The sequence below is a fragment of the Stigmatopora argus genome, chromosome 5 (genome assembly GCF_051989625.1).
Source record: "Stigmatopora argus isolate UIUO_Sarg chromosome 5, RoL_Sarg_1.0, whole genome shotgun sequence".
NCBI classification, from domain to species: Eukaryota; Metazoa; Chordata; class Actinopteri; order Syngnathiformes; family Syngnathidae; genus Stigmatopora; species Stigmatopora argus.
Genome location: NC_135391.1, coordinates 21,316,404 through 21,332,931, shown reverse-complemented (window position 1 = coordinate 21,332,931; position 16,528 = coordinate 21,316,404). Strand labels below are relative to the sequence as shown.

Sequence of the window (16,528 nt, the reverse complement as noted above, 5' to 3'; positions counted from 1 at the left end):
TTCCACAGGTCAGACCAACTGATGTTTCGGTTGACAACTGCCTCCCAGGTTGTCCAGTTCCCTTGTCGGCCCTGCGACACGGCCTTCATCTTGTAGCGCTCTTCCCCCATCCTTGTTACCTCCGCCATCACCATCTTCTTCCTCTCCTTACATAATTAGTACTGCGAAAGGGAATACTAAAGAGATCTGGAAAACTATTTTAAAAACTGACAGGAAATACTTCAAAGCATAGAGGAATAAAGGAATTACAGTTGAAGGAGAAAATAATCCGTGATCCAAGGGACATTGCTACAACTTTAAATGATTACCATATTTACTCGCATATAAGCCGCCCGCGCGTATAAGCCACACCCTTAAAATTGCCTTAAAATTGTTGAAATTTACAATTTCTCACGTATGAGCCGCCCCCTGATTCAGTTTCCACTTCCATATCCACAGTTTTAATAGGGAGTACAAACATGTTACTTCGAAGGGAAAATCTTAAGGAAAAATCATCACACGTGGTATTTCTGAGATACTGTATGGATAAAAAGCACATTATTAGGGTCAATATAATGAGGAAGTTAACATGCCTGTCTTTCTAAATGCAAAATATCAAATTATTCAATTATAAAAAAAAGAAATAAGTCTATCTTGATGAGAACCTGATGCTTTATGACAGAAATTACAATTTTATTAACAGAAGTTTAAGATGTTGTGGGAGCCATATTGCTTCTAATGTCAAAATATCTCAATTTATTCGATGGTTCATATATATTACTGCAATAGTTGTCACTTTCGACCAAGAAATAAAACCCAAAAAATCTAAATGGAATTTTCTTTTAATTCAAAATCACAAATGTACAATCATGCAGCTAAACCTCAAATCAAACACCCCACTCCGGAGGCTAACAAAGCCACAAATAAAGATAATAAAAAATGGCCTGAGGACGCCCTTTCTCAGCTGAAGGACTGTTTTTCCCGCACCATTTGGGAACTTTTTGAACACCACAGTCTCCAGGACTACACGGACACTGTACTTTCCTACATCAAAAACTGTAAGGACACTGTCACTGTTAATAAACGTATCAGAGTTTTTCCTGACCAAAAACCAGTGAGACACAGGCACTCATCAAATGCCATAACACCGCCTTCAGGTCAGGGGACAAGTTACAATACAGCGCTGCCGACCTGAAAAGAAGCATTAAAAAGGCCAAGGCAGCATATACAAGGAAAATTGAGGAGCACTTCACAGAAAATCACCCAAAGAAGATGTGGCGGGGAACACGACACATTACCAAGTACAATGACAATAATGTGTCTGTTAACGCAGATGCCTCACTAGCAGAGGAATTGAACCGTTTCTTTGCCCGCTTTGAGACTGACAAATCGGATTCAGTCTCAGCACATCCACCACCCTGCAGCAGTACACTGAAGTTTCAGGAACATGACGTGAGACAGGTACTGAGCACTGGCTCCCCTCAAGGCTGTGTACTGAGTCCTTTTCTATACTCCTTGTACACATAAGACTGTACACCGACCCACCAGTCTAACTCCATCATAAAATTGGCTGATGACACCAAAGTGGTCGGACTCATCTCAGGTTGGGATGAGTCTGCCTACAGAGATGAGGTCAACAAACTGTCTTCGTGGTGTTTGGTGAACAATCTCACACTTTACACCGCGAAAACTAAAGAAATAATCCTGGACTTTCGCAAACAGCACATATCTGGCCCCACTCCTCATAAATGGAGTATGTGTAGACAGGGTCCAGTCCTTTAAATTCCTGGGGGTCCACGTCACGGATAAGCTCTCCTGGTCTACAAACACCACGACAGTAGTGAAGAAGGCCCAGAAACGACTCCATTTCCTCAGGGTACTCAGGAGGAACAACTTGGACACCAAACTTCTGGTAACCTTCTATAGAACCACTGTGGAGAGCATCCTGACATACTGCATCACAGTGTGGTACACTGGAAGCACGGCAGCAGACAGAAAGGCCATGCAGAGAGTGATCAACACCGCCCAGAAAATCATCAGCTGCTCTCTGTCCTCACAGGATGACATTGCCAGCCCTCGCTACCTCAGCAGAGCTGGGAACATTGTCAGGGACCCATACCACCCTGGTCACAACCAGTTCCAGCTGCTGCCCTCTGGCAGACGTTACAGGTCTCACAAAGCAGGGACAAATAGACTTAAGGACAGTTTTTTCCCACAGCCATCAGGACTCTGAACTTGCGTTAGCACGACACACAATTCCTTCTGTGCAATAACTTCGGGGTGTGCAATAACAATGTGCAATATCTTAGATATTGCAATATTTTAGAATTTACCTTGCCAGGATGACTTTTTATATTTTTATATTACTTATTTGTTTTTTGTTTTTAACTGGGAAAACGCACTTTGTGGTGTAGCACCACCAATTTCATTATACAAGTGGCGGGCCGTGCATTTCACACCTAGGCCTTCAGTAGTGGTGTGTGAATCAATCCAACCCTCAATAAGTATTTTATGGCTATAAAACCTTTAATGCAGCTACAGCTGCGACACATAAAAAATAATCAATAATAACCTAAAAAAATGAAATATTATTTAGGAAAATAGACATATTTTACTCACCAAAAATTATTTCTATTTATACACAAAATCCATCCTCCTTTCTTTCCTCAAGAAGATTTCAATTACTCTGTCGTACAGATTACACGTGCGTTTCAGGTCCATCAAGAAGTTATTTTCTATCACCATCAAAGCTAATGCTGACAGTCGAGTCTGTCCTGTTGTATTTCTGGCATAAGTTTTGATTCTGTTTTGGGCTGAAAATGTCCATTCGACAGAAGCAGTGGGATGGTCAGTGTCAAACCCACTAATGTGTACAGCCGCCCCATGCTCTCACTCAGATTTTTCTGTTGAAGGAAGTCAAGGAGATCAGTGGGAGATTTACCTGTAAAATCATCCGTGGCATACATTACAATCAGTTCTGTTCTTAGCCGAGGCAGATCGAAAAGTGTACCGTGGCTCTGCGTTAAGATGGGGACAGCTGCATGTGGGAAAGTTTTCTGGTATTCCCGAAACTTCTGCGGGTCGAGGAGGGAGAGAACCATCAGTCTTTCGTGGTCTTGAAATCTGGTCCGCGTCTGGCAAATAATATTGTCCAGAATCCTGTCGTGGAGTTGGTGGTAGTGCGCGCGAGAATCTTGCGCTTGACCTCTTTGTGCGCTTGGAGCACCAGCACTGCGTTCAGTGGCCTCGTAGATTTCCTCATATCGGCTCCTCTCGCTTTCAACTGTGTCACCAAACTCCTTTACTCTTGCAAGATAAAACTGTAAATCCAGTTTGTTGTTCTGTAGTATTGAAAAAAGCATGTCTGAATGCTCAAAATGCCATTAAATGTGTGAAGCAAAAAAACCAAATTTCAAAATAATCCAGATGTGCTTTAAATCCATCAGCACTTCACACTGACTCATTCACCATTACAGAGACAAACAGTACTTTTATTTCTCTTCTGATCTGTTCCTCCATCACTTCATCAATAGCAGTGATCAGGTATTTTTGTATTTTGCCCGACGTGCCACTAAACACTTTATTAGTGGACAGGTGGTAATGTAAATCCTTGTTTCTCTCAGCAATGAGAGAAATAAGTTCCACATAATTTCCTTTGTTTGGGGATGCAGCGCTTTCATCGTGTCCCCGAAATGAAAGTTTACACAGTCTATCAAACTTTTTAAGATTTCCTTATTTTCCTTTACCTTTTCGTTGTGGCGCTTCGTTTCCCTGCGCACTTGCTCGCTGAACTGTAACACCACTCTGGTTTCCCCAAAAGTTTTGGAGAGCACCGTTGCTTGTAAGTGTCCGGCAGTGCGTTGGTGTCTTGTTGCTGCTTTGGTTGAACAAGTCAGATTTGCAAATCCAGTGTTGCAAACACCATGTCGATCGGTGACAAATAACGAACACTCCCAGCAATACAATTTGCAGTGTTCCTCGGTGCTCGTGAGCCAGGGGCAGCGCTCGTAGTTAGCGAACTGAAAGTGGCGGACAAACCCTTTTCCCGGTTGTAACAGGCTTGCTAGCTTCGGAGTTGACCACCCTTTCTTAATCATGTCCATTTTTTTCTGGAAAATTCTGTCTGTAAAATGGCTTTGTCAGCAAATCTGCAACCAAATCCATTTGTTTTCCTCCGTCAGCCATTGTGGGTGGAGTTTGCGATCTCTGGCTGGCTCACTCCGGCTTTGGCCCGCCTACTCTATCACTAGCCAATCATAGTTGGTGAAAGCGATGACGCCTGTGAGAAGGCAATGACATATCCCTACGGCTGCGAGAAGGCCTTGGTGTCACCAAATCGAATTCTGATTGGTTAAATCAACAGTCTTATCAACGCTTGTTTAATGCAGCAGAGCCTGCAGAACTGATTGTGAAGGCCTTGAGGCAGATTTCTGACCCTGGCAACAAATAATGACTGAAATGTGATTGGTTAAATGCTTCAATATAAAAACACACATCTGGAAGCAGTGCAACCAGGGGGAAAGCAATGAAAGGAAGCTAACAGACAATTTGGAATTATTTAATAAGTATTCATGGACAAAATATAATTAACATCAGACTGTGATTCAGATATTTTTTAGGCCAGCAGAGAAGGCCCTCACGGCACACCACTGCGTTATACGCAGGTGTGTATGATGACAATAAAGGCTTTTTTTTTTAAACAAAAGATAATTCATATATTTATATACATGTGTCTCCGTAGCGGTCTACTTTCCACCAGCTCTGTGGGTGGGTGCAATAATAGCACGAGATACGTACACATTGCGCATGTATCAAGGCTGATATTTTAGCGATCGACCGCAGGACCTTCGATCAGCCTTAACAACAATTGGGATGTGCTGACATGGTAAACAAGCACATATATAAAGGCTACTCGCGTTTGGCCAGTCAGAGCACGTTCAACTAGGAAAGACGACTGTGCTCTAGGTAAGATGGCGGCGCCCCCCCCTAGGTAAGATGGCTGCGGCGGAGATACCAGACGGGCACAAGTGAGTTTTCTCATGTTTTATGCAAGATAGGTTTTTTTCTTGAATTTCATTCATAGACGCCAAAATAAATTTTGTTTAGCGTTTTATCTATTTATCTTTTCTGTATTTTGAAATAAATGACCGTATCGGCCGCATTGTCTTGCGGCATGACCTCATGGCGTTATGTCGTTATGGTGTTATGGCGTTGTCACCTTGCAGTTTCGTGCATGTCGTCTTTTATGCGCGTCTTTTTATTTGTTCTAATTCGCCATCTATTAACAAAGTAACAAATAACTAGTAGTTTAATAGTACTAAAATGTGTCTAATAGTACAAAATTAGACGGGTTTCGCGGAGGGGAGAGAAAGAGGGACAGAGCGGGGGGGACTTTTAGCATGGCAACGCATTCATAACATACATTTGAATGAACTTGGATTACGATGCAGACACTCAAAAATAAGTTTAATCTAACCTTACACTAAACTTTTTACACTAAACAATTCTAATTTTGTTTTAAATTTGTATACCTTTCTTCTCCTGGCTCTATTTGCCCTGCCTCCACCCTGACTTTCAGATGCAACCTATCGAGGGTTGTTTGCTTTTGTCTTCCCTTCAAAATATTCCCAAAATGATGCAAACAAATGTCCGCACAATAGGATAATGCACAGCCACTTGCCAACGAGAAGTAGTAAATACTCCTCCCGTATTAGCGATCACATCCACACTGACTAACAGGAAAAAACACTGAAAAAATGCAACACTCCGCCAGTGCACGTAGAGACATTACACGAGAAAGTTGCGACCAGAAAGACATTACACGAGGGCGTTGCGGGGACAGTGCCCATGATGTTCTTATGAGCAGCCTCTCGCGTCCGCTGTATGCTCATATATCAAAATTTGTCTCATATCTCAAGATAAATATTTGCCCAAAATTTTACTCGTATCTGAAATTGCTCATATGTCGGGGCACTCGTATGTCGAGGTACCACTGTATTGTGGTAGTATTAATGGGGGGGGTTCCTACTCTTTAACATGAACATGTACAGTAATCCCTCGAATTTTGCGGATCATGTAGACCAGACATGGCCGCGATAATCGAAAAACCGTGAAGTCGGATCACCCCTTTTATTACTACCATACTACATGTTTTTGCGCCTCAACAAAAATACAAGCGCAATTATCCACAATAGTATTTATTTAGTATTACAATTATAATGATATGAAAAAACTAATTTATTAATATCTAAATAAAATGTATATATTAAAAATGAATTGAAAATCGTTCCTTTCCGCTGGATATAAATCCAAAAAACAGGTTGACGAGTTTTAGTCCACATCCATGAAAGGGAGCCCCCTTTCAGCCAGGTACAGTGTTGCGTTCGGGATGAAACAGTTTCTGAAGGCTTTCGTGATCCAAGCTTTCCGGTTGCTCAACCAGTAGCCAGCCAGCAAGGCTTTGTTCTTAGTTTCATTAAGTTCATTTTGTTTTCTTGTGGCCATGACAGGTAATCCCCACTTATATCTCTGTGATGAGCAAACAACTCCCAACCACAAGGATCATAAAAAGATGGACTGGGGAGACCAGCATGGTACTCAGGGACTCTTTTGAGACCACTGACTGGGAGGTGCTGTGTGATTCACATGGGGAGGACATTGACAGCTTGATCCACTGCATTACAGATTATATAAATTTCTGTGTTGAGAACACTGTACCTTTTAATGTGCAATAACAAGCCCGGATCTTAAGGCCCTACTGAACAATAAGAGGGCTTTTAAATCTCAAAAAGAGGCTCAAAAGGGTCCAGCAGGAGTTGAGGGGAGAGGTAAGAAGGGGGAAGGCCAGCTACAAGAGGAAGCTGGAAGACCAACGCCAGGGAGGTCTGGAGAGGCTTGAGGACCCCAGGGAGCCCAACCACTTCAGACCGGTAGGATTAAGCTCTCACCTGATCAACACAAAGGAGAGAGTTATCCTGAACCATCTCAGCCACCTGGGTAATACAGAGCTGGAAGCCCTGCAGTTTGCCTATCGTCCAGGGATTGGAGTGGAAGATGCAACCATCTACCTACCGTATTTATTCGAGTGTAACGTGCACCAGTGTATAAAGCGCAACCATAATTTTTGACTAAAAATTGGTGTAATTTTTTCCTTCCAATTTTTCTCAGCTCACATCTAGGATTGCACCGGTACTGGTAACTGGGAAATGCTGAACACATGTCGCCATGACAAAACTTTTATTCACAACATATGGTACGGAAACCTGGTAAAACAAACTACTACCAGTATGAACACAATTCTTAAATGGAATTTACAATTTTAAATCCTACAAATATAATTCATCATCATAATATTTAAAATGTTTCAAAGTCTGATTGATCATCAGATTCACCAAACAATTGATTCTATTCTTCTTAATCAAGGATAGTGCTCCCTGGGCGGACTCGTTTCCCTGGAGCAACTTTTTTTAAATTTTTACCACTATTACCCTATCAACTTGTCAAAGGCATTTTGAGAGGGCTGGCTTTTGTAAAAGAAGATAGATTATCGCCATCTGGGGAACAAAGACAGGTTTCAGGTCTCCTTTTATACATAACGGATGTGGAGTGTTTTTTCACCGGCAGAGGGCAGTGTTTCACCAGGATTCGTGTATCACACGCACCCGAACTTTGCTTCAGTTTTTTGGTACAGGATTTTGCGTGTTATACCCGAATAAATACGGAAATGCACATGTCTCTTTCACACCTGGAGATCATGGGAAGCACGGTGACAGTCATGTTTTTCTCCAGTGCTTTTAACACAATTCAGCCCGCACTACTGAGGGGGACTACCTCACCTGACTTACCCTCATCGGGTGCCCTTGATATTAGTTAAATTCCTACAACAACTATGAGAAAGAATTGTAGATTTGGAGTAATTTGTTTGTTAGTTTATTTAGTTAAGTTCTATGTGCATTTTCTTTAACAATAATTCTTTTTGAAGGCCTCTGCTTCTTTTTTTTCAACCATTTCTGATGCAGGTTTTATGCTACACAAGTAAGTTACATTTTTTTTTAATTGTCTTCGCAGCCAAGAGAAGGAAGATATGAGACCTAAGCAGAGAAATGATCGCACATGAATTCTTTGAATGCAAGATAGACGATGACTTTGTCACTGGAAACTAGTACCCCAGGATGCTGTGGCGGTCGGTGCATTTTCTCGTAGCGCCTTCAACGTATCAATCCAACCCTCAAAAACTATTTTATGGCTATAAAACCTCTACTGCAGCTAGAGCTGCGACACAAAAAATAATCAATAAATCAATGCACAAAAATGGGGTAAAATCCACTTCCTAGCAGCATTTCATGATTAAATACAAATACTGGAGCTTTTCAGACATTAAAACCAGGCCAGGAGGCGATTTTCCCGGGAAAAGACAGCGATGAACGTCAATGGCGTACGGGCAAACATTGCCCGAAAATGGGGTAAAATCCAGCCGAAAACAGCATTTATTGATTAAATACAAATACTGGAGCTTTTTAGACATCAGAACCGGGCCCGGAGTATCATTTTCCCGGTAAAAAGACAGCGATGAACGTCAATACGTCCATACGTGAAATGACAAAAAATGCACTAAAATTAGGTAAAATCCACTTCCTAGCAGCATTTATTGATTGAATACAAATACTGGAGCTTTTGAGACATTACAACCAGGCCAGTGGGGTGATTTTTCCCGGGAAAAGACAGCGATGGACGTCAATGGCGAAACGGCAAAAATTAAACTGGGGTAAAATGGGGTAAAATCCACTTCCTAGCAGCATTTAGTGATTAAATACAAACACTGGAGCTTTTCAGATATCAGAACCAGGCCCACAATTGAAATATTATTTAGGAATATAGCCATATTATACTCACCATAAATTATTTTTAACTGTACACAACATCCATCCTCCTTTCTTTCTTCCTCCTTTCCTATCGCCATCGAAGCTAATGATGAAAGTCGAGCCTGTCCTGTCATATTTCCGGCATAGTCCATTTTGAAAATGGCTTTAAATCAACACAACAATATTCTATTTGCTTGTGCAGCTAAGTTAGCGCACTGAAAGTGCCGCACACACCATTTTCCCGGCTGTAACAGGCTTGCTAGCTTCGGAGTTGACCGCCCTTTCTTAATGATGTCCATTTTTTTCTGGAAAAGTCCGTCTGGAAAATAGCTTTGTGAGCAAATCTGCAACAGAATCCATTTGTTTTTGCTTCTGTCGGCCATTGTGGGTGGAGTTTGCGATCTCTGGCTGCCTCACTATGGCTTTGGCTGGCCTACTAGCCAATCATAGTTGGTGAAAGCAAAGACATATCCCAGCCAGCAAAATGCTAATGCGTATGAAAAAGCATTGTGGGGTTGCCAACTCGAAATCTGATTGGTTAAAAGCAGCAGTCTAGTTTAATGCGGCAGAGCCCGCAGAACTGATTGTGAAGGCTTTGAGGCAGATCTGATCTGGCAACAAATAATGGCTGAAATGTGATTGGTTAAATGCTTCAATATGAAAACACACATCTGGAAGCAGTGCAACCAGGGGGAAAAGCAATGAAAGGAAGCTAACAGACCATTTGGAATAATAAGTATTGATGGACAAAATATAATATGATTCAGATATTTCTTAGGCCAGCAGAGAAGGCCTTAAAGGCCCCGACGGCCCACCACTGCCAGGATGTAAGCTAATGTAGAATATGGAGTAATTACAGCCAAGTTCACATCAGTCTTGTAATAACAATCGTAAATAGTAATTTTCAATGTCAACTTCCTTCCCAGTATGCCTTATGTGACAGAGGAACAAATTCTGTTCACTCTAAATTAAGTGAGGAAACAGTCATGTTACCAACAACTAGGACATTCTATTTTCGCTCCTAAAATTTTAGGTTAGCACCCACTCCACTCTTGGTTAAACTAGTTTGGACGTCTAAGGGAGAATTTGAAATTCAAATGTCTTTCAAGGTGGAATTGAAACTAAAACATTTGCACAAGTGATGTTTAAAGTAGGAATCTGAAGTCAAACTAGGCCGAAGGTAAGGAGGGTAAATGTCGTATTGTACCGAGGATGGTCCGCGGCCTCAGCTTAATGTCCTACGAGGAAAGATGCCAGCGACTCAATCTGCCGACCCTTGAGGCTAGGCGTCTGCGAGGGGACCTGATACTGGCCTACAACATCCTCCACGGTATCTACAACATGCCCCGCGATCTCTTCTTCACGCCCGCACCTGATCGTGGTCTGAGGGGTCATCCGTGGAAGCTGTATCCTCGCAGGTTCCGGTTAAATCGGCGGAAGGCTGCTTTTTCGGTGCACATCGCCGGTCCTTGGAACCGGCTTCCACAGAGTGTGGTCGAGAAGCCGACGGTCGCCCAGTTCAAGAGGGCTCTGGATGACGTTTTGGCCGTGAACCAGTGACAACACCGCGTTTTTGTTTACACATTTCTTGTATCTTTGTTACATGGCCCTTAGCCTTGCGCTTTTTCTTGCCAATAAATTGAATTGAAAAAAAAATTGAATTAAAAATTGTGCTGTCTTTTAAACTGAGATGAGAATAAAGAAGAAAAATAAAACTTAAAAAAAAAAAGAGTCACATAATTTTCGGGGCAATTGAAGGTAAAATAGCGTGACCCTTGAAAATTGTGTTGTCTTTTAGGAAGTGGGTAAGCAGGTTAATTAAAATATTTAAGGAAAGTCTAATGATTAAAAGAGAAAAGTGAAATCTACTTTAAGCTTGAAGTAAAAGCGAGCTTTACCGACGATGTTGCATCCACAGCCGGTGGTTCTCTCCCCAGCGCCGAAACAGAAAGCTTCACCGTAGGCGTCGACGTCTAAACACAAATTGTAATTATCTTTATTTCTCACTATTTATTATAATACGTCTTTTACACAGCCTCTGTTTCTCTCACAAATCCACTCAGAATTGCACTCATTACTCTCGTCTAATAATATGTTGAATTTTTCTTTTTAAATTCTAACTGAAGGCCTGTGTTGCTGAAACACACAAATTCTCCCTTCGGGGATCAATAAAGAAATAATTTTACGAACAGTCTAAAAAAAATAAATAAAACAAACTAAAACCATCAAAGGACATTATGATGGACGGAAAATGTTTTGGAATGGTTCCTTGTGCTCACCTTTCTCTCCTGACCCTCGGGCGAGTCCGACAAGAAGCTGGTGTTGACGTCATCCAGGTCGGAGCCGCTGGAGCTGACAGAGGTAACGCTGAGTGCATCACCACAGTCCCCACTGCCTTGGTATGGTCGGAAATGGGCATGTTCGAAGGACTTTGAGTGAGAACCCACGGCCCCACCGGTTCCAGTTGCCGAACAGCCGCAGGAGCTCTCTGCCAGCTGACGACTGCATGGTCAAGAGATGCAACACTATGGTTCCAAATCACTTCTGATCCACTTTTAAAACCCAATCTTTGATTACCCAAGATATACCGTATTTACTCGCATATAAGCCGCATTCACGTATAAGCCGCACCCTTAAAACTGCCTTAAAATTGTTGAATTTTACAATTTCTAGTGTATAAGCCGCTCCTGAGTCACAATTTTCACCTCCATATTTATGGTTTTAAGTACAAATGTGTTACTTTCAAGGGAAAATCTTAGGAAAAACGTTGAAACACGTGGTATTTCTGAGATACTGTATGAATCAAAAGCATATTATTAGGGTCAATATCAATATGCCTGTCTTTGTAAATGCAAAATATCAAATTATTCAATTTGAAAAAAGAAATGTCTATCTTGATGAGAACCCGATGCTTTTTAATTACATAAATTAAAAAAAAATTACCAGAAGATGTTGTGGCGGCCAAATTGCTTCTAATGTCGAAATATGTCGATTTTTTTCCATGGTTCATATTACTGCAATAGTTGTCACTTTTGAACAAGAAATAAAAAGAAAAAAAATCAAAGCGGAATTTTGTTTTATTTGATAATGACAAATGTACAATCATTTCCTTTCGGTGTTCCGAAAGGGAGGGTGTTGTCTGCACGCAAACAAATTCAAAAATGAAGTAACATAAGGACAACCAGGAAACATCCCCATAAGCGGTATATGTAGTGTTCACCAAGTCTTTGGGTGCAATACACATTACACAGGTATATAGGTTTATATTTTAACGATCGACTGCAAGACCTTCGATCAGCCTTAACTATTGGGATGTGCTGACATGGTAAATGCTACGTACGGTCAGAGCACGTTTAACTACGGTAATATGGCGGTGCCCTGAGTGAGTAATAGCAGGCAGGAGTAAGTGTACTCGCATCTGGCCAGTCATAGCACGTTTAACTACAGATGGATACGCCCTGAGCGAGTAGTGACTGGCACGTGAGTTTTTTCACGTTTTATGCAAGGTACGGTTTATCTTTTCCTTGAATTATATTCATAGATGTCAAAATACATTTTGTTTAGCGTTTTATCTATTTATCTTTTCTCTATTTTGAAATAAATGACCGTATCGGCCGCATGAAATCATCGCGTCATGGCGTCGTCAACAAAGTTTCGTGCATGTTGTGTTTTTATGCGCATATAAGCGTACCCTCGATTCAGTCATCATTTTTTGTCCGACAAAGGCGTCTTATATGCGAGTAAATACGGTAAGTGCAGTTTTTCCCATAAACATATGGCTTTTTGCCTCTTGGTGTGTGCACTGATGGAATCACACTCACTCGCTCCATCGTTTGATGATGCCTCCATTCTTCTTGGCTCGCAATGTATTGCTGGTCAACTCAGAGAGCGGCTCGATGTCGCACGACAGCTGGTAGCTATGGGAAAATGGGAATTAAATCACTCGACACCAAACCTAGATTAGCCAGAGGGATGAAGTGGTGAATTCAATTGGCCTTTTATAGGCCCGGCTAATCGGGGGCCATTCAGGCCGGAAGCATGCAAGGAGGACAAAACACGATTAGTTTGTTTCGACTAACACGAGCCCTTAACACCCATATACACGCATATATAACGACCCTATACACACCTCAAAGATGACCATTTTTTAAAGAGGGTGAGGTTATAGGTCATGGACAGGCCAAACATACCCCATAAACCCTATTGAGCATCTGTCGGCAATCCTCAAACGGAATGTGCCGGGGCAAGGTCTCCACCATCCACCACCTCCATGATGTCATCATGGAAGAGTGGAAGAGGATTCCAGTGGCAACCTGTGAAGCTCTGGTGAACTCCATCCCTAAAACGGTTAAGGCGGTGCAGGAAAACACACATTTTTATATTTATTCTGGGCCAATTTTAAGATTTTCCCTTGGGGTGTAGTCACTTTTGTTGGCAGAATTTTACAAATTCATTGCTGTGTTTTGAGTTATTTTAAAAATAAAGAACACATTTTGATTGTTATCCAAGCTCTACAGTGATTACATTGTATCAAAGTGTCATTTCAGTGTTTTTCCATGCAAAGACACAATGCAAAAAAATGAAGAAACCAGAAGGATGTAGTACAGTAATCTCTCAAATTTTGCAGAAAATGTAGACCAGAAATGGCCTTGATATTTTCTGTTTTCCACTTAAATATAGAACAAAATTAAAAAAAGATTTGTTTGTCTTTTGAAATTACAAACAAATGATTAAAAGATGTTTTCACTCACTAAGAAAAAAAGCTCAAATAAACATTGTTTTAGATCTATAAAAAAACTGAATATTTAGGGCTTTTGATCCAGTTCTTTTAATTTGATTTAAAAGTATATATCTAAATATTATATCTAAAATGGTGCGGCCCACGTGAAATCAAGTTGCCATTAATGCGGCCCGCGAACAAACCCGAGTTTGACACCCTTGAAATAGGTTAAAACCCCAATGCAAGTTATACACACTCCTTATAAGAGGCGTTTGAAATCAACAAATTGGTCAAAAATGACTATCTTTCTCTGTTCCCAATTTTTGAGCCAAATTAACCAGTCATTCACCAATCAAATTTTTATAACTGATTGCGCTAACTTGAAAGATATTCTCGTGTAATGCAGTAACCACGTGATTTGGTTTCAATGCTCTTACCAGTACAGTCATACCTCTACCTACGAATGCCTCTAGGTACGAAAGTTTGAGGTTACGATTTTTTTTTATGCAAATGAGTGACTCGAGAGACGAAAATTATTAAGCGATTTAAAAAATACAAAGGCAACATGGCAATATTTTCACACACACGAGGCACGCGTAAAAGTCTAAAATGTATACAAAGTGGACGGCTTTCGGCCCTGGTAGAACGGGCCTTTGCCGCCATCTGGCGGACAAACACAGGTTTTACATCTAGAACGGCCGCGGAGGGAGATATTTCAGCAGCGCTAGGCACATTTTCATGTGCTTTATTTATTTTAAGACATTAATAAATCATTTCCTTATAATTCCTCACACCTTTCAAACTAAATTGGGACTCTTTGACCAATTTCAAAGGTATAATTGGTAGTTGTGTGAGCACCGTGGAACAAATAAGAGAATTTACATATAAAGTACACCTCTTCTTACGAAATTTTCAAGTTACGAAAAAAGTCTTGGAACCAATTAATTTCGTAAGTAGAGGTACGACTGTATCTGTTTTTCCATCTACAGTCGGGGAGTTACAGTTTCGGTTCGGTGGCTGGCCTCTGACAGCGTTGAGCCTCATCGAGGGATCGCAACTTACATTGATGCCATTTGCATCCCAAGAGGCGTACCAGATGAGTATGGGTTGGCTGAACAAATTGCAGCAGATTGGGAGTCTATTTTTTCTTTGGGTTACTCCAAATAAAATATGGATAGATAAACGACGTCCATTACAATGTCCAAAAACTTGGAAATTATAAAGAGAAGGGATTTGTAGCAATGAAGGAATAGCTGGCAGCTACCAGTCTGATGGCTTTCCAGGACCGCAAAGCGGTTCATATGCTTCTGGCGGAGCAAGGGGGCGTGTGCAATGTTCGGAGATCAACGTTGCACCATTATTCCCAACGACACGTCACCTGATGGGTCCCTAACCAGAGCCGATGAAGACCTGCAGACCCTGAACAGGAATATGAAGAGGCATTCTGGACTGGAATTGTTCACCTGGACAGACTGGTAGGATAAGACTTTCGGCAAGTGTGAAGAATTGGCCTTCTCTGTGGTGATCTCAATGGCTGTTTTTGCTACTATTTTGACATTGTCTGGGCGTTGTCTTATCCCCTGCTTACGCACTTTGTTAAGTTGACGTATAACCAAGGCAAATGCACCTACAAATTCCAAATTGCAAGAATTGTATCCACTTATTACACTGATGAGGGTATTCATGTCCATGACTAAGTTGAATATGAAAGTGAATTGGACAAGATTGATTTAGTTATTCCTTTTTCAGACCTGACCTGCAAGCAGTGTTCCCTCTAAGCTGCGCGCGTGCGCAATTGCGCACTACTCTCGTATTCTCTGCGCAGCAGCAATCATATGGCGCGCAGTAAAAAAAAAAAAATCAGATTTTTTTTTTTTTTTTTTTACCCCTTTCCCCATGATGGCGCCGTTTAAGCGGCAGCCAGTGGCAGTAGCTCTGTCCACTTATGTTTTTCGTGTTTTACAGCATGTTTTACATGAAAAATTAGAGGGAACATTGACATGCACCTGCTTGTGGCAGGTGTGATACTGGTGTGCCCATAGCGAGCAATGATGATGTCGTGACCGGATGATTCGCCTAAAGACGTTTCGCCGACGGACGTTTGACAGACGGACAGGTCGCCGAATGGACGTTCCGCCGAACGTTCATTCGGCGACCTGCCCGTCTGTCAAACGTCCGTCGGCGAAACGTCTTTAGGCGAATCATCCGAGTACCGATGATGTCGCTCACACTGGTACTCGGTGCGCTCAGGGAGATTGACTTTCTGCTCAGACCAACGAAAAATTAGAGGGAACATTGCCTGCAAGTAAGGGGGATTCGGGTAAAGAGCAGACCTGCACATTCCCTCCCGGGTGGAATTATATTTGTCATAAAAATGAGTTATTAAAATATAGGCGTAAGGGCATAAGATTCCATGCAAATATATAATAAAAAGAGGGAATGTCTGCATTTGCTTGCTACGAAGAATACGCTTTGCTTAACTATTGATTTGCTCTGCTCATCATTATCAGTATCATACCTGCTTGCAACAAAGTAAATGCTTTACTCCTGATAGCCTTAGTCAGGCTAAATAAAGAGGAACAAGAATGGATTGGACTCCTAAATTTTCCCTTTTGCTAATAAACTTTACTCCTGGAAGTCTAAACAAAGAGAAGGCTGATCAGGGAGGCTGACGATGGGAAGACCTGGAGCGAGAGCCCAACACCAACATGTGGTATGACGAGCCACCATCTCAGCACGAGGGGGGAACTCCAGACGCTGCACAATAATCCTCTGGGTGGTAATGAAAGCGGGATTATCATTCGTCAGGACAGAAGTCCAAGAAACTGAACTGTGGGATCTGTAATATTGTGTATGTAGTTAAAAACTACAACAGGTGGACTATTGAGGAATATTGAGCTGCCCGTTAGTCTAGATAACACCTACTGTGGCAGATAGCAACATGTGTTCATGAGCCAGGGTCGGGCCT

The 16,528-nt window shown here is 41.7% G+C and overlaps 1 protein-coding gene across 4 annotated transcripts in view; it reads right to left on the bottom strand.

Annotated features, from left to right (window-relative positions):
• Positions 1 to 16,528, bottom strand: part of LOC144073906 (ral guanine nucleotide dissociation stimulator-like) — a 122,265-nt gene that overhangs the window by 50,515 nt on the left and 55,222 nt on the right. For all 4 annotated transcript variants that reach the window (XM_077599840.1, XM_077599842.1, XM_077599839.1 and 1 more), the window contains 3 exons: positions 12,662 to 12,757; positions 11,120 to 11,342; positions 10,739 to 10,813 (listed from right to left, as the gene is read on the bottom strand). In XM_077599840.1, the coding sequence (XP_077455966.1) occupies positions 10,739 to 10,813; positions 11,120 to 11,342; positions 12,662 to 12,757 (394 nt within the window). The remainder of the gene's footprint in view (positions 1 to 10,738; positions 10,814 to 11,119; positions 11,343 to 12,661; positions 12,758 to 16,528) is intronic.